Below are 26,622 nucleotides of genomic sequence, written 5' to 3'. Positions count from 1 at the left end.
TCCTTCCTTTGCATGAAGAGGGCTTTGAGGCCTGAAAGTCCACAGTGCCCACTTGTTTACAAGGCTAGCTTTCAGAGCAAATTTCACATTATGGGCAGGTGTGGGGCAACCTGTGGCTGAAACTGCCATGTAGGCCTAATCCCATGGCACGGCAGCACCATGTGAATTTGTCTCTCCCCCCACCTTCACCCCGGTACCTTTTCAGGTGCTGAAATAGTCACGAGGGACTGTTTCAGCACTTCAAAGGGTGTGAGGGGTGGGAAGCAGGACCACATGGTACCACCATGCTGGGGCCCCCTTATGGCAATTTTTAAAGTGCTAAATTCTCACCGAAAAGGGCTCCTGCAGCTACAGGTTGTCCCGTACTTGCCTGTAATGTGTAGCTTGGCTCTCAGCCTCGGAACCCGAGGTTCCCAATTTAAACTCTGAAATCCCTAACCCAGCTAGTTCCTTCAAAAAAACAACAACAACAAACCCTTAAATGGCAGTTGAGGTTGCAGAAGAACTGAGCTCGCTTGGTCAAACCCCCAAGTGCTTTGTGACCCAGTTCAGCCTCTGCGTAGGCTCGGGAAGATGGAAGCCCCAATGCTTTGCAAAAGTAGCCAAGGCCCATTTCGACCACACTAGTGTATTTAGTTTTTATATATATATATTTGTTTTTAGAGTCTGTGCACACCCTCCTAATTCTGGCAGGATGCCTCACTGGGAATGTTATCAAAGTGGATTTTTTTTGTTTTGTAACAAGTAGGTTTGAGGAAGGGGAGCTTGATTGAAGTCTTTCATCCTCCCGGTCCTCCATTTTTCCCACACTCCAGCTGAATCAGGCCTGCCAGAAGCCCACTTCTGATAGTCGTTTTGAAGTGATTTCCCCCACAGTGGGTAATACCCATCCGCAATTGGGCATGAGAAAAGAAGACTTCTTTTTTTTTACTGCTGGATTCTAAGGACAGTGCAGCTAGCACGTGTGATGGGGGTGGTGGTGGAATTTCTCAGTCAGACACATGGTTGTCATGGTTATTGGAAGCAGAGAGGTACAGAAGAAGATGAACTGCATGGGTGTCTCTTTAAAAAAAAAAAAAGTCCCCGCCTCCTCTTCCTCCTCCTCTTCAAATCTCTTCAGTCTGGGCTTTTCAGAGTCAAGTTGGTTTGCATGCTGGGTTTTCCTTTCTGTAGTCAGAGACATTACTGGAAGGGATTGGGGGGGGCATATTTAGGTAGTTAAGTCGTGCCCTGTCCAGACACGATGAGTTACCCTACGGTTTATGAGAAGCAGCTCAGGCTTGGAGTTTCAGGAAGCTGCTGTCGAGATCGCCCCGTAGCAGGGTCAAACTGGAACGGGCAGCAGCCGTATCGGAGAGCCAATGTTGGAAAGGTGCGTGAGGAGGACCCTGGCTGGATTAACCACTGTTTTATATACTTGGTGGGATGTGATGTGGGCATTTTTTGTATTGGGGGGTGTTTCTAGCATGAAGGGAACAAATATCTTTATCCAGGCATTGAGGACATTGACAGCCTGTAATTGTCTCTTAATTAATTTTTTCTTGGTGTGATTGGGTTGGTTGATCTGTTTTGCACTCAGGGTCTGAATGATGTTCGTGTTTTTGGTTTGGCTCGCTCACTTGAGCCATACGGAATGACTTACTCAACGGGCACCTTTTGCACTGCACTTTTGACATCCATGCTATTCTCGGTTGTATGGGTTGATTTGTGTTGTGAGCAGCAGTTGCCGCTCTGGGTAAAGGGCCGAGCTAGGTAAACTTTCAGGGTCAAGCTAGATGGGACACTAGGGGATTCATTAATTTCTATCGTGCATTGTTAACTGCTAAATAGCACCTCCTTTGGACTAGTGCTTCAGTGTACAGGAAAGGGAATTTAACTCTTTAACCCTATGCCATTTTCCCAACCTGTAGCTGCTGTTTGCCTTGGAAGAAACCTATAATCAATAAAAGACAATCTGTATTCTCCTAGTAGACTATTGCTTGCTCTAGGGAGGGGTGGAAAATGACCTGGGAGGGGGAAGGGTTAACCCCCTTCCCTCCCTCTTGTGGCCCAGATCTGAATATGCGGGCGGGGGGGGGGGGGATGCAGCTGCTATTTATTCACATTATTCAAGTATTATTCGGTTCACATATTTTCTAGTGTCTTGTCTAATCTGACCTTCAGACTATTGCAACTCTGTAGTTCTGAGATTCTTTAACATTCCCTGCAGTTCTGAATACAGCAACTAATTCCCACCATGAAAATGCCGGGGACAGAGCCGCTGTGTTCCTGGCTTCAGGAATTTCCTGCTAGCACATGGTCAGCATGAAAGATGGCATTTTTGTGTTTCAGAAGGGAGCGAAGGAGTTGACTTGTGAGAGGAACGCTTGGTTGAGGTGTGCTTTTGCATATTATACCTGGAGTTAATTTGCGACAGTAGGTGGAAGGGTCTAGCACAGGGGTAGGGAACCTGCGGCTCTCCAGATGTTCAGGAACTACAATTCCCATCAGCCCCTACCAGCATGGCCAATTGGCCATGCTGACAGAGGCTGATGGGAATTGTAGTTCCTGAACATCTGGAGAGCCACAGGTTCCCTACCCCTGGTCTAGCAGATTCTCTTGGCTTCTAAGGGTTTTTCCTAATTTTGAACAGATGACATTTTCCCCAGTTCTTGCACTGAGATGTCTTAGTGTGCTGATATTTATGCAGTTGCCTTACATTATCAGTGGGATTTGAGATTTTGGGAATTCTTTTGTAAAACTTCCTTCCAAATTAACCTCCGATTTTCAGAGGTGCGGTCAGTGAAAGGTGTCTTCCCAAACCTGTTCCCTGAGATCCTTCAAGTGGCTATGCAGGAGCCAAACTCGGGATCTTTGACACACAAGACATCTGCTCTGTCTCTGGATGGACCCTTCTGTAAAAGCAGTGTGTTTCAACTCCAACATTCATTTGTCTGTGTGGTTCCCTGGGCCTTTCTCCACTCTCCCCTATCCCCCCTATGTCGCATGCTGCTCTCAGCGCGCGGCATCCCTGGCGCTCCCCGGCGTCCCCGTGCTCTGCGGGGGGTCATCAAAAGGCGCCCTTTGCAAGAGCGCCAGGGATGTCACGGGCTGAGGGGGCGCGACAGCGGCAGTGTCGGGGCAGCTGTGCTGTCGCCGCCCCTCTCGTGGGGAGTGCCGGGGGACCCCGCGCTGCTCTCCTCAAGTAGCGTGGGGCTTAAGGTAAGTGGGGAAAAGCCCCCTGTTATTCGGATAAGCAAAGCTGGCAGAAGAACAACTGTGGGGCACGCTGTAACTACAGATTTGGTGGGTGGTGGTGGGGAGAACGAAAAGGGCAAGGGAATCCTTTTCAGTACAAACCTTGCTCTGTGTCTTTAAACCTGGCCTGTGTCTGGAGGACCATTTCCAGAAAGGGACTTTTTGCTGAGGATATTAACTCATCTCTCTCTCTCTTTCTTCCCCCGCACTCTTCATGCAGAACAGAGAGAAAGAAAGGATGAAGGAAAAAGAAAAGGATGCCCGCTACACCAATGGTCACCTCTTCACTTCTATCACGGTTTCGGGCATGACCATGTGCTTCGCCTGTAACAAGAGTATTACAGCCAAAGAGGCGTTGAGCTGTCCCAGTGAGTATAACGTGTGTGAATTTAGAAGGTGTCTGGGGCGGGAGGCTGCCCTCCCAAAACTTAAATCGGGGATTACTGACTGCCACATCGAGGGAGAGGATGCAGAGAATGCCTGCTTGGATTCCCCGTACAATTAAAAGTTTTTTTCTGATGTTCAGGGGACTAAATTTTGCCACATTTGGTGGCTGGGAAAGAATTTCTCCCAAGCCAAATTGACAGTGGCCCTGAAGGGGGTGGATGGAAGCAGCTTTATCAGCATGCATTATTGCTTACTTACGTAAGTTATTCAACTCTTTCATTTTCCAGGCACTGTTCTACAGGGCAGCTTGCTTGTCTTTCAGTGCCATAACTAATGATTTCTGTGAGTAGGGTTGGTTGAGTAGTGTAAATTGTTCTGGCTTTTTAAATTTTCTTCCGTAACATTTATTTCATTGTCATGGAACATGCCCCGCATGTGGAAATGTGCAGGTGTAGGCTGACTGCAGAAAATTGCCTAGAAAGTTTCCGGAAGTTTCAGAGTGCGCGGTGCCCATCCCTTCCCCTCTGTCTCAAGCCGAGAGCAGTGTGGTTTCCCGCCGAAAGAGGCTGGGAGAGTGCTCCTCCCTCAGTTCTCTCTTTGCCACTGTGGAGAGAGAAACCGCTTCGTCAGAGTACTTTGATTTGCTTCTGAGGCATTTTCTTTCTCTTCATCGATTGGGCATTGTTTGAAAAGCACACAAAGTGTGAAACAGAAATAACACAGAACAATGAGCATAATGAATATTTATTCTGCCTTGGTGAGACTCATGACTCCAAGATGGGCCCATCTTGCCAACCTTTCACTCCTAAAGCCAGACATGAATGTGCCTTCAGGCTTAAGGCTGCCTTGTGCAGAGGCGTAGCTGGGCCAAACTGCGCCTTCTATGTTTTCCGCCCCCCCATGCCACCCAGCGGCGCTGGCGCTCCATGCACCTTTCCTTACCTTAGATCCTTTTCTTTTTCAGAACTTTTTCAGGCTGCAAAAGGCCTGTTCTCAGGAAAAACAGCCTGATGTAAACTACACTTCCCAGGAGACCTTGTGAGCCCCAAGGTCTCCTGGGAACTGTAGTTTCTCAGGCCATTTTAACTGCGAACAGGCCTTTTGCAGCTTGAAAAAGTTCTGAAAAAGGAAAGGAACTAAGCTAAGTGGGGGAAGAGGGGGCGCCGCAGGGGAAAGGGGGAGGGGCCTGGGGGCGATTTTTGCATCCCCCAGGCATGCGCCTGGTGAACAGCGCACCCCCTGTCCCCTTGTGGCTTCGCCACTGGCCTTGTGGGAAAAATCCCTGACTTCTGTGCATGCTCCCACAGAGAAACCTTTTAAGAGGGCTCGTACAACTTTGCTCACCTCAGTCCTGACAGCTTCATCCAGCCCACCTTCTAACTCAGCTATGGTGGCCAGTCGGGCAACCTTGGAGCCCCCTGTTAAAAAAGCTAAAAAGAAGGTAAAGAATATCCCTTAGTCTAAACTGCTGTCCCCTTGGCACTGCAGCTCATCTCCGACATGCCCTCAGGCTGATTTCCTGGCTCAACAGCCAGCTGCTTCTTCATCTTTGTGAGTCTCCAGGCAGTCCCACATTGGGGACTGCACATGCACAGGCCCACCACAGATAGAATAGGAAGCTTATTTCCTGTTCTGTAGCTGTAGCTTTAAAAGGCACTCGCTCCCACTCCCTTTGCCTAGGCAAGAACTTTCCCGTCCAAATGCAGCACGTAAAAGCGAGGGGGCGGAGTTATGTTCCCTCTGTTCTTTCACTGTCATGGAGGATAGCTCTTCCTTCCATGGCTTTGTTTCTGCTGGTTCTTGGCCTGCTGTCATGACCGAACCAAAGGACACTGCTCTCTTCAAAAATGTGCTACTTGTAACATGAAGATGGCAAAGACTGTTCTTCATAAGGAGTGTCTCTTGTGCCCGTATTCCTTCAATTTGTATGGCCTGCTTGTCCCTGACTTCTCAGGCTAGACAAGGCAGGACCTTCCACCTCACCGGATGAAACTGATAAATTGTCGCCTTCTACCCCCTTGGTGCTGGCTGGCACTTCGGCTTCTGCACGGATTCCCCTCGCCAGGACTGTTTCCAAGCCCTTGGCCAAAAAGACTAAAAAGAAGAAGCAAGGGGGGGAAGCATAGGGACAAAAAGAGGCCAGCAGATTTCCCAATCCCAAAGTCCTTCATGCTGGTCTCCTTCATGGTCTCCACCAGGCCCAACATCTCAGCCAAGGAGCAGAAGCCCCACAAGGAAGTTGCAACGTTCCGACTCTTCACAACTGAGGCACCTCTTTGGCAACTTGGGACACTCCATCACCTCTGCTGCCTCATCGCCGATCCTCTCCAGCACCATCAAACGGGATGGACTGACAACACTGGAGGATCACTACCATCACACGTCACCTTTCAGTCAGAGCAGGTCCTCTTCCAGGCACTCCTTTATCACTTCCTATGCCTTTCCTGAACCGTCAGAACCAGAAAAGCAGTTCAGTACTGAGCATGCCACTTCACCTCATTCAGGCGAGTGTCCTCTGTTGTCAGAGGATGATGTGATAGTCATTCCACTGCTACCTTGGGGCAAATCTTTTTGACGTGCTTTGGAGCAGAGAGCCCTGTCACCGCTTCCTCTGGCCCCACAAGTATGGCAGCCATGACTGTTCCTCGCTTTGTCACTTGTTTTGTCCCATGAATATTTTCCATACTTCCAACCTCCTTGTCATTGGAAGTACTGAACTAGTGACTGGTGTCAACGCCCCCCTTCTTTTTCATTGTCAAATCGGTCTGCTAGACAACCTGCATCAGTTCCGAAGGACTGCTATAGATGGGGTGCTGTGTGGTTTCCGGGCTGTATGGCCGTGTTCTAGCAGCATCCTCTGTCAGATCCTCTGAAGATGCCAGCCACAGATGCAGGTGAAACGTCAGGAGAGAATGCTGCTAGAACACGGCCATGAAGCCCGGAAACCACACAGCACCCCAGTGATTCCGGCCGTGAAAGCCTTCGACAATAGACTGCTATAGATCTCCAGAACCAAGGAAGAGGTGTCAGGACCAACACTCATCCCAAAGACCGCTGCGTATGTTTCAGATGCCCTCATCCAAGAACTGCTGTGCTGTCTCCTCGCCTGCCACTTGCTGGTGTCGATTGCCTACCCCACAGTGGTCAGAGAGCAGCAGTCGTCTCAGGTTCCTGGAACAGAAGCCATGGCATCTCAATGATCCACATCTAAGCGCAGAAACCGTAGGGACTCTGTTACTGCTACAACAATTCCTCAGAACCGATCCCAATATCTGTCTTACATGGAAATGCTGTAAATACACATTGTGTAGGAGCAGGGAAACAAATCCAGTTCACCAGTATAGAGTCCGCTGCTCTTAACCACTACACCACGCCGACTCTCCACTGGTCCTGTTAAAGGATGTCTGACTGCCATCTCAGCATTCCATGACTGAGTCAATTCTCACCCTGAGTTTTCAGCACCTGATTCCAAGAGACTTTTGAGGGCTTTGACTAATCTTTTTCTTGTATTAAAACCCCCTCTTGTTGCTCGGGGTTTGTCTTTAGTTTTGTCGCAAATCATGCATAAACCCTTTGAGCCTCTGGCAGTGTGATTTGTCTTTTTTTCCCCTTATAAGGTGACTTATCTGGTCGCTATCACTTTGATCAGAAGAGTGGAAGAGTTGTCAGCTCTATGGCTTGACTCCCCTTTCACCAGATTCCATCCCAATAAGATAATGCTACATCCTAGCTTAGAATTTAGGCCTAAAGTTGTCTCCCAGTTCCATATGTTCCCAGTTCCATATGTTCCAGGACATTAAATGACCTTTATCTCCCCAAATCCTCTGTCACTAGCTGAGCAATCACTCCGCAAACTCAAAGGGCACGCCTTTCTATTTAAATCGTACAAGTTCATTTAGACAAGACAACAATTTATTTGTCTGCTTTAGGAGGTCTAAGAAGGGAAAAGCTGTTTCTGTGCAAACTGTTTCTGGATGGGTGGCTTATGGCAGTTCTCAAGTGGACTGTCCATTCCAGATTAAGACTCACTCCACCAGGACTGAAGCCACCTCAGCTGCTTTCCTTGCCAGTGTAGACCTCCTGGCTATCTGTAAAGAGATGATGAAGCAGGTGAAATGTTAGGAACAAGATCCACCAGACCATGGCCACACAGCCCGGAAAACCCACCAGCACCTGCTGCAATAATGCTCTTCCATGGCATTGAAGGGAAAACTGAGAGGGGAGCCCTCTCTCTGCCTCTGTCTTCGGAACATTTAGGTGAGAATCTGCACTGCTCTTGGCTTGGGATGGAAGAGAGGAAGAGTGCTCCAAACTCTCTGAAACTTTCTAGTCGGTTCTCTTTAGCCAGCTTGAACAGTCGCATATATGCCTGCACAGAAAACACTCAATGAACAGCAGTTACAGGGAACTTTGTTAACAGTTTCTATCTCAGTTCCACACCAATAACATTGTGGAGGAAAATTATTTACTGTCCTTTACTGAGGGCACCCAGGATCGACGAGAACTTGCCTAGAAGAAAATCAAGTCTAATAGGTGAAGGAGACAAAGTTGTTACTCTCCAATGCATTTCAAGCAATTTGCTCTTCATCAAGGAAGTGCAAAATGACCTTAACTTATTTGTACAAAGAGCTATGGCCAGTAAATTCCTGTAGTAATCACTGGGTGGTATCCAGCCAGCTTTTTCACACAGTCTTTCTCACTTCTCCTTGTGTCTCACATGGTTTTTCTCCATGAAGGTCTCATGATCCTCAGCAGAGTCTTTTTGTAAGCAAAGGGAATCCCTTCCTCATACTCTGGGGGGGGGGGGGCATGGTCTTCTTCCCTGCTTCCCCCATTTTTACCCATCCCCCCTCCCCTCCACTGTCTGCAGGGACTATAGAGAAAAATTTCTGATCCTGTCACTTAGAGATGGTTTGGTAAGCACTGGGATCATATCTGAGAGATCAGAAGGGCATACTTTACTTCTGGGCTCAGAAATGGAATCTGGCACTTATAGGATTCTCTCCTGCTGCTAGGATCAAGTCTTCCACTTGAACCTGGTCAGGCTGTTCTTTGGAATGCTTTTGCATTGGAACCCAGTTCAATGAAGCAGGACCCTGATTTGACTGTGGCGTTTGTTCTAGCTGCATTTTGTACAGCTGAGCTGGTTGTAGTTCCTTTTAGATCAGTTTTCAAGATTATTTCATATCCTCCTGATTCAAGTTATCTGTGCCAAAAGAGCTGGTCCTTTGCATTTGTTATGTTTGAGAGGGATGCTTTTTGTAATATCTGTTTCTGTAGTGTGTTTTGCTGTAGTGTGTCTGGTCTCTCATCACTTTCTCCCTCTCATCACTTTCTGCCCTCATCAAGTAGCTTACAGATTTGAATACATTAAATATAACATCTAAAAAACCATTAAAACCAACAAAGAAACCAAACACCTAATTAAAACACTTAAAACCAAAGCTGAAATTCTCATAAAAACATAAAACAACAATTAAAACATGCGGAAAGAAGGAGGGATCACAAAATAAATGCCAAACAAAACAAAAAACTCATCATCCATTGGTGGAAAATGGCAACAAAAGGAAATTAATAAATCTCCTGGGAGGGAGGATTCCAGTGCCAGCCTTCTCTCAGTTTACTACCCACCTAATCTCATAAGGCAGGTGCATCTGAAACAGAGCCTTGGAAGATGATCATAGTGGTCAAATACAGTCATACAGGCTTAGTCAGTCCTTCCGTTATGTTAGTCCTAAGCCATATAAACCTTTAAAGGTCAAGATCAGCACCACAGAGGGAACCAGTAAATAGATGGGCCAAGATCAGAATGATATGACTCCTGTCAGTGGCTCCAGTCAGTGTCCTGGCTGAAGCATTCTGCACCAACTGCAGTTTCTGAACCCTTCTCAAGGGTAGCCCCATGTAGAACACACTGCAGTAATCTGATCTAGATGTAACTATGGCGTTCATCACAGTGTATAGAACTTTTCTGTCCAGGAAAGGCCTCCACTGGCTAACCAGTCAAGGCTGGTAAAAGGCAGTCCTGATCACAGCTGCCATCTGGGCCCAGGAGTACCCCCATACTATGGGCTGTTCCTTCAAGGAACAAATAAATTCAGAAGTATAGTTCTCCTTGAGGAAACATCAACCAATCGTCTCTGTCTATCAGCAAAGATGGCCACTTGACAGGTATAAGAACATATATTATGTGTTCTTATCTAGCGGAAAGTCAGCTCAACATTGTCTACTCTGACTGGCAATGGCTCCATGAGATCTTAGCAGATCCCAACAATATAAAGGGCAATGAAACTCGTTTCTCCCCTGAGATCTTAAGAAAACTAGACAGTAGGAGCACTGCTGTGTTTGAATACCTGATTTTCAACTTCTGCAGGAGGCTGAAGGTACAAAGAGGCTCATTACCACTGTGATGGCCATTTTAGCATCTCAGTAGCAGGAAGTTTTGAATGCCCCATCTGGTGGAAACAATAAAAGATAACTAATATGATTAGATGAGACACCACTGTATTTTGGAAACTGCCTTCCCCCTCTGCCCTGGAAACGGCAGAGATAGAAGAAAAACATTTGCTTAACGTTGATGTGGGGGCCCTACAGTCAGTTTCCCCTTTCTGATGCAAATATAGCATGTCAAGTTTTTCTCTGCCGTGTTGCAAAGTCAGCTTTGTGCAAATGTTTTTGTCTGGTTCTGTTATCGATTTTACAAACCTGCTACTGTCAAGAACCATCTCATTGTGCTCCGAAAGGAGGTTTGATTGAATATCAAACTTCCTGCCATCTGTTCACTCCTGTATGTGACTTCTGTCCCATTGTAAAAAGTAAATTGGGGCTGAGTGAAAAGGAAAGAAGGCTTTAACCTTTCAACCCTGGCTCGGTCTTGCAACACAGAATGATCCAAACTGCATCGTCTTGGTGCTTCTCTTAGAAATTTTGAATAAGAAAATGTGTGCCCTTTTAAAACCTGTCTTTCCCACCCCTTAAAATGCTGAGAATGCTTCAGGAAGTTAAATTTCAGTTAGTGAACTCAAATCAATCTTGATGGGTTAAATCCAGTGGTGGGATTCAGCAGGTTTGCGCCACTTCAGCAAAACCGGTTCTTAAAATGGTGCTTGTAAACAAGCAGTTGTTAAATTATTTGAATCCCACCACTGGTTAAATCCCTTCTTTTTCTGTAGAACTCCACTTTGAATTGTGGCTGTACATGTAATTTACTCTTTGCAGTATAATGGAAGTCCATGAGCTCCATCTTGTCTGTCTTATTCCTTACTAGTGGGCCCAGCCATGCTTCGCTGTGGCTCCGGGGAGGGAGGTTCGGAAGGGCAGCATGGCTCACTGGGCGGGTGAGATGTGGCTCGAGCGTGTGCGAGAGGCCCGTCGGGGCAAGCTGCTGGCACGCGCCGGGAGGCTCCCGTCCCAGGGCCGACGCCTGTGTGAGTGGCTTGCGCTCAGCTGGGTCAGGGACGTCTCGTCGTGGCTGACTGGGAGAGGGCGGGGGGGTTAGGAATGGAAGGGAGGGGAGAGTGCTACTGTGTGCTTCCTGTGGCAGGGTTGTGAACGCTCCTTCTTCCTCTCCCTGTGGGCAGCAGCAGGCGGTGTCGCGCGATGTTCACGCACACGGCGCTGCGAAGACGGGCAAGGCACGCCCCTTCCCCGGATCGGCGGGCCCTGATTGGTCCGCCACGGGTTTGGGGAAACACGCTTTCTACCGGGCTCCAGTGTGATCTGCAAGCCCTGTGAAGGTTGCAAAACCTGCCCGTCAGGGGAACGGATGTCGTGTCAAAATTTGGGAGTAATCGGTCCAGCCGTTTCGGGCGTTAGGGCGTGACTAACAAAGTCTAGCTTTATATATATATATATATAGATTATTCTTATTAAGGAGTAAAGCAGTGTAAGGCATTGGTATTGAATCCTGGACAGTCAGACCTGTATCCTACTATCCGAGCACAGAACACTAATTTTCCAACATTGCCTTTCTGCAGCCTGCTCTGACTTCCAGGTAGATGATTCCTCAAGTTGTTGTACTCATGTGAAGGAATAGTCTGGAGGCTGCTCTAAGGAAGGGAAAGGGGAATATAACTGCTCTATCTGTATCTTCTTTCAGCAGAGGTCCACTGGCAGAAGAGAAGGAAATGGGCCTTTTCACCCCCTATCCTCTCCTCCTGGTAGTGTCCTAATTGCCTCTCCTCCCAAAGTTCCTCAAATTGGTTGACAACAAATAGACGCTAATGATGAGGAGAAGCAGTGGCATAGTGGTTAAGAGCAAGTGCATTCTAACCTGGAGGAACCTGGTTTGATTCCCCACTCTGCCACTTGACCTGTGGAGTCTTACCTGGGGAATTCAGATTAGCCTGTGCACTCCAACACACACCAGCTGGGTGACCTTGGGCTAGTCGCAGTTCTTCTGAGCTCTCTCAGCCCCACCTACCTCACAGGGTGTTTGTTGTGAGCGGGGAAAGGAAAGGAGATTGTAAGCCCTTCTGAGTCTCCTATAGGAGAGAAAGAGGGGATATAAATCCAAACTCTTCTTCTTCTTATGCAACTAACATGAAACTTTCTGAAAAGCACAGGGAAATAAACCTTAGCAAAGACCTTTTCATTATTGCTTTTTGGAAAAGAAAAGGCCTGCAGCAACCTACCTTCCAGTGGGAAGGAATTCAACAATTGAAGGCAATTGCTGAAAATAGGGCCCCCCAGGACACCAAGCCAGTTTAGCCTCTGCTAAGACTAGTTCCTAGGGGGAAGATCCATCCAAGGATCTTGGAGCCCAGGCAGGCTACTACTGCTGAGCGGGGAGCTTTAGATACTTATTTTTATTAATTTATCTCACTTTATCTTCCTGGATCAAGCTGGAGTCCTCAGAAATCAAGATGCTTAGGGCTTCAAAGGTCAAAACTTGCACTTTAAATTGAGCCTACAAACAGACTGGAAGGTAATGCAGCTGAGAAATCACTGGCTTTGTGTAGTCATTCCAGCATACCCCTATAAGGACCTTGCAGGCCTATTTTGCATTGACTGAAGTTTTCGTGCAGTCTTCAAGGATAGTCTCATCCAGAAGGTGTTACAGTAATCTAATCCAGATTTTAGTGCAAGGTGTATGTGGTTGTGGTCAGACCAGCTTTCTGCAGGAATAGCTGCAGCTGGTGAACTAACTTTAATAGGCAAAAGGGATTCTGGGCAATTTGCATCACTTTTTTGTCTAATGGTAGTGTAGAGTCCAGTCATACCTCAAGCTGCAAACCTGACTTTTCAGGAGGACTATTTAACCATCTAGAGTAGATGGAGCATGTGTTACCAGATTTATTACCTACACATGGCACTGCTACTTAATTGAGATTAAATTTAATTCATGAAACCTCATTCAATTGTTCATTGCCTCCAGACACTGTTTAAGCATGGCACTACGTATCTTCAGCGTAGTGATGACACTTTCCGCGCAACAGAAATATAACGTCTTGAGAACGTCGTTAAAAGCGCTGGGGGAAGAAGTTCACACAGCTCTCTCCCACAAAAAGTCTTTGGGACGTTTTATTTCTCTCAACCCAGGTTTTTCAAAAATCACTAAACTGGCAGTCTTTTTCCCCAGCTTGTCTACTGCTTGCTGAGCGAACAAAAGCAGGCAGAAGACACTTTATTTCTCCTGCCCAAAACTCTTACTTTCATTTTCGGCATTTGCACCTGCCATTTTGTGTTCTGCAGCAAAGATTCTCCATGAAGATTCCCCATGGAGGTTTCCTCTGCTTGCAGCTCATCCATGCATGATTTCCATGTAAAAGGTAGATGAATAAAGTTTGTTTTGCCTGGAGATCCCATGCGCATGTCGTTTTCCCTTTTTTGCTGTTGTTTTGAGGGGGATGTCTGTGAAGCTACGCACACATGATTAGAGAATCTGCAACATGCAGCTTATCTAATTCACGAAAAGCAGCAGAGACACTTCGAGAAGAACAGAAGACACACGCTACATCTATTCTTGAGTCAGTCAGATCTGGCCACAGTGACCCATGTTTTAGTCGCGTTTAGACTGAACTATTGCAGTGCGCTGTACTTGGGGCTGCTCTTGAAGAGTGTTTGGAGGCTGCAGCTGGCTAGACTGCTGATCAGGAACAGCTATTGGGAGCATGTGACCCTGATATGACAGAAATTTCACTGTCTGCTGCTCCACTCCTGAATCTAATTCAAGCTGGTGGTTTTGACCTTTGAAACCAAAACATAGTGTATATAACTCAAGCGGCAATAATTACCGGTATTTTAACCCTGATCATTACAATGTGGTACTGAATATCCACCCTTTTTGGTACTATTAAAAGGGATAGCAAATGGATGGTTAAGACATTTATGATGCTAAACAGAGACCCTATAACAACAGAACTGCGTTACTTTAATAGACTTGCAGTTCCCTCTAGAAAGGCTAAATTAGTTCTCTTTTTCCATAACCCTAGATTTCCATCTTTAATTTTGGCAAGGCGGCATATGTTCAATCTTTAGGAGGCAGAGTTGAAGACAGTTTTGTTCAGAACTGCATTTGGCTTAGCTTAGCAGCAGTCCTGAGCAGTGATTTTAAATGTTGGTTCTATGTTTTCCGTGTATTATATTGTATTTTTTTGTTCGTAAGCCATCTTGAGCTCCGTAAGGAGGACCTGCAGTCCAGTCCATTGATTTATTGGAAGTAGGTTTTTATCGTTCCAATGCTGAATATGAATCTTTTAGGGTACACTTTGCTTGATCATTGGTTAACCTCCCAGTTTAAAAGTACACAAACATCCTCAAAAATCAGTGAACATTTTAGTACAGAAATTGGTATGAGTAATAACTTCTTCCTAGAAAAAAACAAATGACTGCAAAAGCATTTGTTTAAGGGACACATCCGGATAGTTACAATGGATACACTTAGATACTTTACTCAGTCCTTTGCCCAAGAGTTGCTTTAGTGTCGAGCGTATCTTGAACATATTTTTTTGCTGATTAAGTCTCAAGATCTGTGGTGGGAGCTGTTATAAACTTCAAGGCGATATCACATTGTTTGAGCATAATAGGGCTCTCTGGGTCCTCATGCCATTCATTCCTGAGACTTTGCATGTCATGTTTATTAATTGAGATTTATTAAGGGAGAATTTGGGGGTGGAGCCTAAGGAGGGTGGTGTTTGGGGAGGGGAAGGACTTCAGTGGGGCATAATACCATAGAGTCCAACTTCCAGAGTGACCATCTTCTTTAGGGGAACTGGTCACTGTTGCCTGGAAATTAGATGTCATAGGAGGAGATCTCCAGCCATCACCTGGAGGTTGGCAACCCTCTACATTGTGTAGGGGTGGACTCTTGCAGCCTAGTCCTTCTGGCTGTCCATGGGTGTCCTTCCAGTCTATTCTTGAGCCCCTCCCAGTTTTTGCTCCAGCCTGCTTTCCCAACAAAGCAATGTCCCAGAGCAGCTATAGTAGGCCCCTTAGAATGGTGTTCCTTATGGCTTGACGCTTCTGTCTGTGAGGGCAGATGCTGGGACCAGGGAGAACAATGTGGGCTGCGGGGGCCGGCATTGTTTTTGTATCTCTCCTTGGCAGCTCTGGCAGCGGTTCCGTTTTGTCGCAGTTTGTTTTCTTTCAAACCCAGAAGCATGTGACCTTGGCTTTTCGCCACATTAGGGCAATCACAGTTGATCTGGTTTCCCAGGGCGAGCCAGTAGCCTCTGCCCGGGTGGCTTGCAGCACCAGGGGCCTGCTTGTGGTGGTGGTGTTCCAAAAGCAGCTCTCTTACAAACAAACATTCTACAGTGCTTTTGCTTTCAGAGATGGCTCACTGCCTGAGTCTGGTCAGCTGGACTTTTCTGGCCAAGCTTTGTAATGGCTGTATCACTTCTGGCCATTGGTGGCGGGATCCTTTCTGGCTATTACATCCATGCTGCTCCCCCCTGCAGAAGCTTGATCAGGGAGAATCCACACACAGTCACACACTGGTGCTCAAAAAGCTGACGTAGGCCCCTTCCGCACATGCAGAATAATTCACTTTCAATCCACTTGCACAATGGTTTACAAGCAGATTTTGCTATTCCACACAGTAAAATCCAGCTGCAAAGTGGATTGAAAGTGCATTATTCTGCATGTGCAGAAGGGACCATAGTAATGCCTGCAAATTAAGAAGCAGTGCTGGATCGTGCCTTTTCCTTCTGACATGATAGATAAGTTCAGTGGTGGGCAGGGAGGAGAGAACTGCATGCCGCTTGCTAGTTTGCAGGTGAGCGTCCCATTGATGAAACCGTGTGGTCTTGCACCAGGAAGGTTAGAAGCAGTGGGTCATCCCTTCCCCCAGTATCACCCTTTGTTATGCCACCCAGGGAGACATTCTCTTGGGAAACGAGGCCTAATTTAAATGGGATATTGGCTGAGGAAGAAGCATTCACCCGTTGAATTTGGCATTCACGCTACCTCTTGATTGTGCTGGGCTTCTGCCCATGCAAAGCAGCCACACGTGCCATAGAGCATCTTTGCATGGATGGCAGCCCAGTTTAAATGAGACACTACGCAAGTGCAAAGTCCCACGAGAAAGCGCTTTCGCTGCAGACAGCATCACAGTTCAGTCAGGATTTGCTGGCTTAACAGTGGCCATTCCTTGCTCTCCCTGTCTGGGGCAAGGAAGGGGTTTGGCAGAAACCAGCAACTACTGAAGAGGAAGAGGAGGGAGGAGGAGGAGGAGTTTGGATTTATATCCCCCCCTTTCTCTCCTGCAGGAGACTCAAAGGGGCTGACAAACTCCTTTCCCTTCCCCCCTCACAACAAACACCCTGTGAGCTGGGTGGGGCTGAGAGAGCTCCAAAGAGCTGAGACTAGCCCAAGGTCACCCAGCTGGCATGTGTGGGAGTGCACAGGCTAATCTGAATTCCCCCAGATAAGCCTCCACAGCTCAAGCGTCAGAACGGGGAATCAAACCCGGTTCCTCCAGATTAGAATGCACCTGCTCTTAACCACTACGCCCCTGCTGCTAGGCAGGACCCAGATGAGGCTCATGTGCCACCAGTTATTCATTCACATATAATATCACACTTGCCTGGGTCAGCACTGAGGCTAAAAGGGTCTAGTCGTATCCGCCAAATAGGTTCTTTTGAGGAGTGTGGGGGACCTCCTTTGGCCAGCATTCAGCCCCCAAATCTCTTTTTAATACCTGTGCTCTACTCTGCAGATCTGAAAGCAGCGGCAGGGCCAGAGCCAGTGCAGCTATTTGTCACACAACTGGTTTTAGGTGTACAATGGCTTCTGTGCGGCGAGGCTGCCACAAACATCCCATCTCTGGTCGCTTCCTGTGGAGACTGTCTGTTCCACGTGGGCGGAGCTCTTGGCAAGGGCTTCAAACCGAACAAGCGGCCAGTTGGTGTTTTTCTTCCTGGCCTCCTCCCTGCTGGTTGGGGGCGGCTGTGGAATTTACAGGGTGTGAGATGTTGTGGAAGTGCTTTCCTACAGCCACTTCACAACATAAAAGTACCCTGTAAATATATATTTAAACATTAGCTGACAAAAGGTCGATTCTCCCACCCCCACCCCCCCCAAAAAAAACAACTATGTCCAACAGTGTTAGAAATGTGAGCAGGTAGATGAAGTGGCCGGGGGGAGCGCAAGAGAAACCTGGAAGGCTGGAAATTAAAACAGGTGGTCCATTGGGCTGCTTCTTTTGAATCAGTACATCATATTCAGCTCTCTTTTTCCCTCACAGCATTGGATGCTTGGAGAAGAACCTATTAACTGAGCATCAGACTAGAGATGCATTGTTGAAGGAAACGTGATCTATGTATGCACTTTGTATTTCTTGGTTTCCAAAATTTATACAGTGCCTTTTTGCCCACATCAGAACCACCATAGTAGCGTACAGGTTAAAAACATGCTGAAATTCATCTTGATAAACATTAATACAAAAAAAATCATCATAACAGTTAGAACCTAAGCTGCAACATACTTTTTTGTGCTGTGAAGGCAAGAGAGGTTCAGAGGCGGCTTGCCATTGTCTGTTTTCTCACAAAGCCCCAGGTATTTCTTGGAGATTACATTACCCACCAAATGCTAACCAAGTCTGATCTGCTTAGCTTCGGAGACCAGACGAGATTAGGCCAGCCTGGAAATATACGTACAAAAACATAGAAACGGCAATGCCACATCAACTGCCATCTGTTTGTAATCTGTTTTTAAAGTTTATAATGTCATATTTTGATACTTATTTATGGTATGGAATTGTTTTATTGCTTTTAGTGTAAGCCGCCCTGAGTCCTCTGGGAGAATTGGCGGGGCATAAATGCAATCAATCAATTGATCAATCAATCAACTGTTTACTTGAAGAAATTATTTTTATTTATTTTATTTTATTGAATTTATATTCCGCCCAATTCCCGGTCAAAGTTGAGCTCAGGGAGGCTTACAGTCAACGTTAAAATACTGCAACTCGAAATACAATTCCAAAGTCAATTCCTATATACATTTTAAAAAAATAATTCATATGTAGATGGTTGCCATTTAACAAAAGCTATAGCTAAGTATATGTCTCTCCCACTCTCTATTCTTTAAGTGCTGAGTGGAGAGAAAATGGGGAAAACGGGAGGGCAACCCCACCAGATGAAAAAATTTGGATGATATTTGTGATGGTCAAATGGATTATGGATACGGAAGTGCAATGCTGAGTCAGCGTGGAGAGAAGTGGAGGATTGTGGCTGGAATCGTTATTTCTGTTTTCACCCGTGTTTGGAATCTGGGACATATATATGGAAAACACTTAGTCTGCTACTGTCTGTGCTCCTTCCTTGGGCTATCTGCTATTTTCGGACTGTAGCCAATTTGGGAACTCTGCCAACTTCCCCTGCTTTGATCTTTGGGAAGGGGGGCAGAGGGGAGGGGCTGCAGCGGCTTGTATTTGTGGAAGTGGACGGCACTGCAAGCTGTTCAGGGCATTGTCTGGTTCAATGGTTTGATTGTATTCTCCATCCTTACCTTGTGCTCTCCCTCCTTCCCGCATTTGCCTTTGCTTAATATGTCTTAATATTCCAAAGCTGGGGTCAGTGGCTGAATGTCTGTACTGCCATTGTGTTTGAACTCATAAAAATTGTGACATGCATCTGATTTATCCCATCATACCTGAGAGCAGTAGGTAGATCGAAGGAGATACACCTTTCAGGTGCTCTTGAGCTCTAATAATACACAGAAACAACATACAAAGTGGTTTATTGATGTTATTTGGGAAGTATGCAGAATTCTATGCTTACTAGAGACAGTTGGAAATTATGAAATTCACACTCAACAGTGTCCCTGTTAACAAGGGACAGACCCATTTTGGAAACTTTGTCTCTGGTAAAACACTGCCCTTGTTTGTGCCTCTGTGGGGTGTCTTGTTAAGATTTCTTTAGGACAAGTTGCTAGCATTATCATTCTTCAGGGTTCTTGCTGCAGTGTCTCTAGAAGTTACGATATCTGAGGGCCAAGGTATATATTATATACACAAGTTGTGGCAGGGTAAATGTGCATGCCATGGTCTTCTTCATTGGGTAACTGGAGAGGCAGTAGTTCAGTCAGGCATGAATTGCTTGGCATGAGAATTGGTGTTTTGCCTATACTTGCTCTGTGCAATGTTGAGTGTGAAATTTACTTTCTCCTTGGGATGGGCTTTTCGGCATGCTCCTGATTACCTTGGCAGTCAATCTACAATCATTGGAATCAGTCTGGGCACACTGGCCACACAACGCCTGCCCTCTTTTTGCATTTTCACTGTTGTGGAATCTCTTTACCTTCTTCCCCACGTAGCTTAAATAATCAGAATTTTCAAGGGAGGGTGCTCCCTTTTTATTTTTTGTGCATGATGATATTGATATCATGGCTGCATTTTTAAAAAGGTACTAAAATAAAAAAGGTAAAGTTTCCCCTTCAGTCCGACCCTGGGGAACCACTGCAAGCAGTGATTTTATAGGCAATCCACTTTTGTGGGGTAGTTTGCCATTGCTTTACCCCCTAGCTATGAGCCAGGTACTCATTTACTGACCAAGAAATGGATGGATAGCTGAGTTGACCATGAGCCAGCTGCCAGGATATCTGACTCACCAGGGACTCGAACTCCTGACCAGGTGAGTGGCAGTGCAAGCACTTAACCACTACGCCATGCAGCACCTGTACTAAAATATTGACCTAGAAATACAGTTTTAAAATAGTAGGTTAAGCAGGTTGCCTGAATTCCCAGCTTTCATTTTGAAAAAACTAAGTCTCTAGTCTCTTCCCTTGCAGAGATTATACCTTTCTCCTCATATCTCAGGCCGTTTCCGCATGGCTACACTGCGGGGGTGCGTCGGCGTAAATGTCACCGACGCACCCCCCAGGACCGTTCGCACAGATGGTCCCGGTAGGGGCAGAGAAGATGGCGCAGCCTGCGCAGAGGCTGCACTTTCCCCTGAACACCTTACCGTCCCTCCGACCTTCTGGCGCGTTGCCCAGGCCAGGGGACATGCCCCCCTGCCCTGTGCGACAGCTCTGGAAAGGGGGGGAAATGGCGCCTTCCAACTGCTGCCGTTTGCATGGCAGCGTTTGGAAGCCGCTGTTTTCAAAAGAAAAACCTACGCCGCTTCAGGGAAGCTGGAGGTTCGGAAACAGCTAACTTTGCCCCCACTTCGAGGAGGGATTGAAGGCCGCCGCCGCTGCAATGCGGCGGCGGTGGCGACCATGCAAACCCCTCCCCAGGGACACTGTTTTCCGCCCGTGCGGAAACAGCCTCAGTGAGGGAAAGAGTTAAAGGGTTTCTTTTTTAAAGATAAAAACTGGGAATTCAGAGAACTCGCTTGACCTGTCTCTATATCAATATATCGATATTACCATTTGAAAATAAACTGAAATGAAAGCACTCGTCTGCAGGGTGGGAGGAGGAAGAGAGGGAGTGGTTTGACAATCATGACAGCCCAGTCATCAGAAAGTGGGTTGGAAGTAGGTGGGTGTCGTTGGGACAAAGGAAACCAACTGAAATATTTCTCACAATGAAAAAGGCAGTTCAAAATTGGCTGCCAGAAAGAAAGATCAGCATAAAAGTGGTTGCAAAAGAAGTGGAAAACCTCAGGGGCAGGGCTGAACAAAGTGAAAACTAAAGACTCCAAAATATGCTGGGAACTCTGAGGATATACTGAAACAGTATAGCCACAACTGACTTTAAAAGCCTTTTGGGTCCTATTTCTTATGAGAGTGGGAAGTGGTAGCTCAGGGTTGAGAAACATCCACCCCCAAAAAACTCCAAGTTGCCTAGGCCATCCTCTTTGGCTGGTTCTGCACGGGCTGGGAACGCACGTGCACACCAAGATGTACAAGCCCAGTGCAGCCCTGGGGCTGTTCGCTTGGCAGTGGAGGCACAACAGTGTTTTTGAAAAAAACTCGTTAATTGAGCGAGTTTCAAAAACACCGGTTGGGGGGAAATAACACGGTGCAGCTTCGTTTCGGGGGCAGAAACCGTGCAAAGTTATCCCCCCAACCAGTGTTTTTACTGCGTTTGCACCGCTGTCCTTGGCCCGTGCAGAGTAGGCCTTTGTATTCTGATGGGGGAGCTGAGGATGCAAGATTAGCAGCAAGCGAGTTTGTGGCTGAGTGAGGTTGGAAGCAGGGCCAACCTCGCTTCATAGCAGAGTGTCATAAGTACCATGTTAACCCTTGTTCTTGCTCCAGACATAAAGCAGTTAACAGGAAGCTTGTTTGGGCTGTGGGATTCTAAGAGATTTCTCCAGGCTTTGGCCCTCGTAAGTGAGAACAAGTCTATGAATTTCTCCCTTCCCTTCTTCCACTTGGAGCTGTGCATGAGACTCTAGGATTGGGCTCGGCAGTCTCATAAAACATGTTCCTTCCTTCAGAGTCAGAGTATGACTTCACTTCCATGTCTGTGGCTCCTGGCTGATGTGTCTGAATTAGCTGTTGTACTTGCATTGCTCTTTTGTGGGTTTGGCACGGGAAGATAAATATTTAGAGTAAGTATACTTTTAGGGAGCACTGGACCATATTGAAGGGTTTTCCTTTTCTTGGTCACAAAAACTCCTTTCCTTTAATAGCTGTACAGGCAGAAAATCGCTATTTCCTATCATTCTAGTCTCTTGCACATTTAATCTCTGCCTGCCATGTAGATGGACAAATGAGGAGATAACAGGAGAATTTCTTGCTTGTTAGAAGCACAGCAGCCCAGCCAGGAAGAATAGTTGCTGGCAGTTCTAAAGCTTTCCTAAAAAGCTGTGGGGAGAGCATAGACTGGGAGTGAGATGTGAGACCTTTTTGCTCCCCTGCTGTGTATTAACAAGGACATGTGCGCCAGGATGTCTCTGGCTACTGTTGTCTGGAAATCCCTCTATAATCTGGCATCAAAGTCACTGCTGTGTTTACTGACAATCTCTTTGTACCCTTGCCGAACGTCCACTCTTGGGATCGTAAGGACTTTTGCAACCTTGAACACAGGAGTTCCTGGGAGAGGAGGAGCGCCGTGTTGTCTGAAGATTAAAAAACAACAACAGCACTCTTGTACCTTACACCCCCTCCTGGGATATTGACGGAGTTTTTTCTCCCACTCATAGCGATCTGTCTCTGTTGATCTTTGGGTGACCCCACATCATGTTGTAGGGTGATGGCTACCCCCCCCCCTTGTCTGTAGAGGCAGCTTCTTGCTGTGACCTGCCGGAGTAGAAACTTTGCCTCCTTTAAGAAGGTTTTAAAGAGTATTTTTTTCTGAATCCTGAATAACTGGGGAAGGGGGTGGGTCAGACAGTTCTGCTGACTGCTTTTATTTTTCTGTTTTATCATTCATTATTGTTATTATTTATTGTATTGCCTAGACCGCCCAATCCCCAGAGGGCTCCGGGCGATGTACAGAGGCAAAGACAAACCAACAGTATACAATAGTATATCAGTATATCATCATTTTGTGCACCTCGCTTTCAGAGTTCTAATCAGGAGTGGCTCTGGAACAGTTTCTTCCCTAGGTGCTCCTATTTCAGAACCATCTGTCCAAGGCAGGGGCCCGTGGGAGCACTCCCCCACCTGAAACACTGATGCTTTGAAAAAAGAATTTTTCAAAGAATAACCTTTTTGCATTGTGACTTTTTTTGTTGTTCAGAGGATTAGAGCTTCCCTTTAGAATTTGAAAGTCTGTTCTACAAAAAAAATTGGATGCGGATGCTGCTTCAGTACACACCCATTGGACCAACCCAGTTCCACCCACGCAATATTCCCCTTAAAAGGTTTTTTTTTAAATCACTCCTATGCTTTAAATGATTTTGAAAAAGTTCTTATTCTAGTTAAAAGGACTGTAGGCTTCAGAGGGATCTTAAAGAGGGTAAAGAATGTAAAAACAGTGTTATTTATTTAAGATGGATGTTCATTGTAAGCGGGTAAAGCTTCTGGACTTTAAAGTAGCAGTTGTTATTTAAATTGCATGTTTCCAATACTTAATTGCTACTAAAATACACACAAACCTTTTGACTCAGCAGTATTATTACCTAAATTCCTGATGGTAATGAGGAGATCACTGTTTTTCCATTCATTCCTTGGAAGACCCTACCTGAAGGGTATGTTGGCCCCAGCTGGCAGGATCTTACAGCCTAACATATACCCTGAGTGCACCTGGCCTCCAGGTGTGAACACAGATTGATTATGTTTCCTTTGAAAACCCACATATTAAATGCTGAAGAGGCCCCTCTCTCCAAGTGCAGGCATAACATTGAAATAACTGTTCCTGCCAGTTAAATTGCTTTCCTGTTCACATCTCCACCTCCCACCCATGTGTTCTTGGCTATTCTGAGAGTCAAACTTGTGAATTTGTTATTGTTCTGTTAACATTACCAGGTACTGCAAATCAAGAAGCAGGACTTTGTAAGAGCAAAAGTATGAATTTTAAAAGCGTCTTTAGATTTCCAGTCCATCTAGCATAGATTGCAGAGGGTCCTGGGCCCCTTCCGCATGGACAAAGTACAGTGGGTTGCAGTCAGGGTTAAGCAACCCACGTTGCCGTCGGGGCGTTGGCATGCCTCCAGTGAACAGACCCCGCTGAGGCAATCTGGGTTACCGTTGTGCCTTCACACGGAGATGTGGGGGTTTTTTTTCACTCACTTCCCTCCGCCGCGTAGCTATGAGGCCTGGCAGGCATGGACCTCCACAGTCATGCTGCTGTCCCTGTGCCCCTCTGTAGCTACGCAGCAGAGAGGCGGGGACTGAAGCCGTGGCTACAGTCCGCGTTAAAACTAAAGAATCGCTGATAGCACGATTCTTGAAAAACCCGGGGTGGGGGGGAAATATGGAGCGGACTCGCATTAGGAGTGGGATCTCTGCAAAGTCCACCCCCCACGTGGATTTTATACCGTGGTTAGCCCGCATTTATTGCCCTGTGCGGAAGGGACCTTGGTGATCCAGAGGGGAGTAGCTCAGCTTGGGAATTCTACACTGGTTCCCTTTAAGTTAGTTGCTTAACTGTAAAAAATCAGATTGTTTGGAAATGATATGAAACTCATCACACATATTTGCCTAAGAAACCCTGGGAAAATGTAATTCTGTGAAGGGGCTAAAGTAGCAGAAGATTCTTAGATTAGGATTTCAGAACTTGGATAATGCATGGAGAAAATTCGGGCTTTATTTTAAAAAGGATCTCCAGTCATCATGGAGAGCTATTGCCAGTCAAAGTAGGCAATACTAGGCTGCATAGACTAGTGGCCAGAAGGCACCTTTGTGTTTAAGTATGATGTATGTTCTAAGTGTGGTAGAAGTTATTTAATATATATACTCGTGTATAAGCTGACTTTTTCAGCACATTTTTTAATGCTGAAAAAGCCCCCCCTCGGCTTATACTCAGGTCGGCTTATACTCGAGTATATATGGTACTTTAAACACTCTATTCTGTGCCCTAAAAATTAATTACTTTGGAATTAGAGGTGATTATGTTTCCTGTTTCCATTACTTTGTTGTGCTGCAATTTCAGTCAGTGTTGTGTTCTAGTCTTCTTTAACTCAGCTTTAATTAGGAGAATTTCTAAAACTACCTGGAGTGTGTGCATACATCCTATTTATACAGTTCATTTGCATTTTCTCCTGTCGCCCATTACCAAACGCACACTGACAAAATATTGCAAAACAAATTTGGGTGTGAGAGTACATCTGATTAGTATATATGATTTTCTGTGCAGTATTCAACTGATGTGTAGTGTGCCCGTGCATGTTGATAAACTGTCACATGAGCCAGCATGGTATAGTGATTAAGAGCAATGGACTCTAATCTGGAGAACTGGGTTTGATTCCCTACTTCCCTGCATGAGCAGCAGACTCTGATCTGCTGAACCAGGTTTGTTTCCCCGATCCTACACATGAAGCCACCTGGGTGACCTTGGGCTAATCCAGGGGTAGGGAACCTTTAGCACCCAAAGAGCCATTTGGACCCGTTTTCCCATGGAAAAGAAAACTTGGAGCCGCAAATACTTTTTGATATTTAAAATGAAGATAACACTGTATATATTGGTTTTTTTACCTTTACGCTTTGTATAAACAATTATAGTGTGTTGCATAATAAATCCATGAAGTGCTACAGAGAAAATTATATTTTATTTATGTAAAGAACACATTTTGAACAATTTGAACTCTTAAACAATAGTGAAGCGCTTAAGAGAGAGAGATGGGTACCCCTCACCCGATTTGCCCTTCCACAACTAGCCATGAATAACTTCTTCCCATCCCCAGCTTCACAGTGAAGTTTAGGAGGTCATCCATCAGGTCTTCGAGGTACCACCACCAGGACTCAAATTCTTTATCCCATTTTAAATGAGGGGTGAAGGCGGCTTAAGGGAGAGATGATAGGGTACCACAATGTGCCAGACCTCATTGCACTCCCTCCCGCCTGGATTTGCTGGCATTCCACAACTAGCCATGGATTATCTTCTTCCCATCCCCAGCCTCTCACAATGAAGGGAGAGAGATGGGTGCCTGTGCTGCTAGAACCTGATACGCGACGCATGCATGCATGCACACACCCTGGATTCTATGGAACTGTAGCACCGCCCCGATTTATGGAACTGTGGCTCCCTCCAAACCCTGCCAGGGGTTGGGAGAGAGGTGGGTGCCTGTGCCAGACCTGATCTCTCTCTCTCTCTCTCTCTCTCTCTCTCTCTCTCTCTCTCTCTCTCTCTCTCTCTCACACACACACACACACACACACACACACACACACGAGAGAGAGAGAGAGCTCGGATTTATGCAACTTTGCCCCCCCTGGATTTATGGAACTGTGGCTCCCTCCAAACCCTGCCAGGGGTTGGGAGAGGGTTGGGTGCCTCTGCCAGACCTGATCTCTCTCTCTCTCTCTCTCTCTCTCTCTCTCTCTCTCTCTCTCTCTCTCTCTCTCTCTCAATCGTGTGTGTGTGTGTGTGTGTGTGTGTGTGTGTGTGTGTGTGTGTGAGAGAGAGAGAGAGAGAGAGAGAGAGAGAGAGTGAGCACTTGGATTTATGCAACTTTGCCCCCCACCCCGGATTTATGGAACTGTGGCTCCCTCCAAACCCTGACAGCCGTTGAGAGAGGGTTGGGTGCACACACACACACAGCTCGGATTTATGGAACTGTGCCCCCCCTGGCTCCCTTGGCAACCCTCCTCAAAGTCCTGCCTTTATGCCTCCCTTACAACCCTGTTCCTGCACAGAGTCTAACAGCAGGGAGGGTGGACTTTCCCCCTCTGTTGCTTCACAGAGAGAGGGATGGACAGGTTTGAGGGTATGCCTCTCTTCTGTTCCTTTACAGAAGGGGGGGGCAAGAGTGGGTTCCCCTCTTCTCCACTTCCCTTGGGTCCCTGCCCTCTGGTTCTCCCTGGCTCCCAGTTCCCCTTTACTTCCCACCACCTCAATCTTTCCACTTCTCCCCCAGATACCCTTCCACCCTCGTCTCTCTCCTCCTCGTGCTTTTGCCCCACCCCCTTACATCCCTTCGTCCCCACTGCTCTCCCTCGCCCCAGCTGCCGTTGGCGGCTTTCCCGCACAGCCGCTTCAGCTGTGCGTGGCTGCGCCTGCCT

At 46.6% G+C, this 26,622-nt stretch overlaps 1 protein-coding gene across 10 annotated transcripts in view; it reads left to right on the top strand.

The window, feature by feature from the left end:
- ARHGEF2 (Rho/Rac guanine nucleotide exchange factor 2) overlaps window positions 1-26,622 on the top strand; it is a 199,412-nt gene that overhangs the window by 135,672 nt on the left and 37,118 nt on the right. For 9 of the 10 annotated variants that reach the window (XM_048513784.1, XM_048513776.1, XM_048513802.1 and 6 more), the window contains one exon: window positions 3,458-3,605. In XM_048513784.1, coding sequence (XP_048369741.1) covers window positions 3,458-3,605 — 148 coding nt within the window. Of the gene's footprint in view, window positions 1-1,136; window positions 1,373-3,457; window positions 3,606-26,622 lie in introns of those variants that run through there. The other variant, XM_048513814.1, reaches the window with a different exon arrangement.

The sequence above is a fragment of the Sphaerodactylus townsendi genome, linkage group LG01 (genome assembly GCF_021028975.2).
Source record: "Sphaerodactylus townsendi isolate TG3544 linkage group LG01, MPM_Stown_v2.3, whole genome shotgun sequence".
Lineage (NCBI taxonomy): Eukaryota > Metazoa > Chordata > Lepidosauria > Squamata > Sphaerodactylidae > Sphaerodactylus > Sphaerodactylus townsendi.
This window is presented reverse-complemented; position numbering and strand designations above follow the sequence as displayed.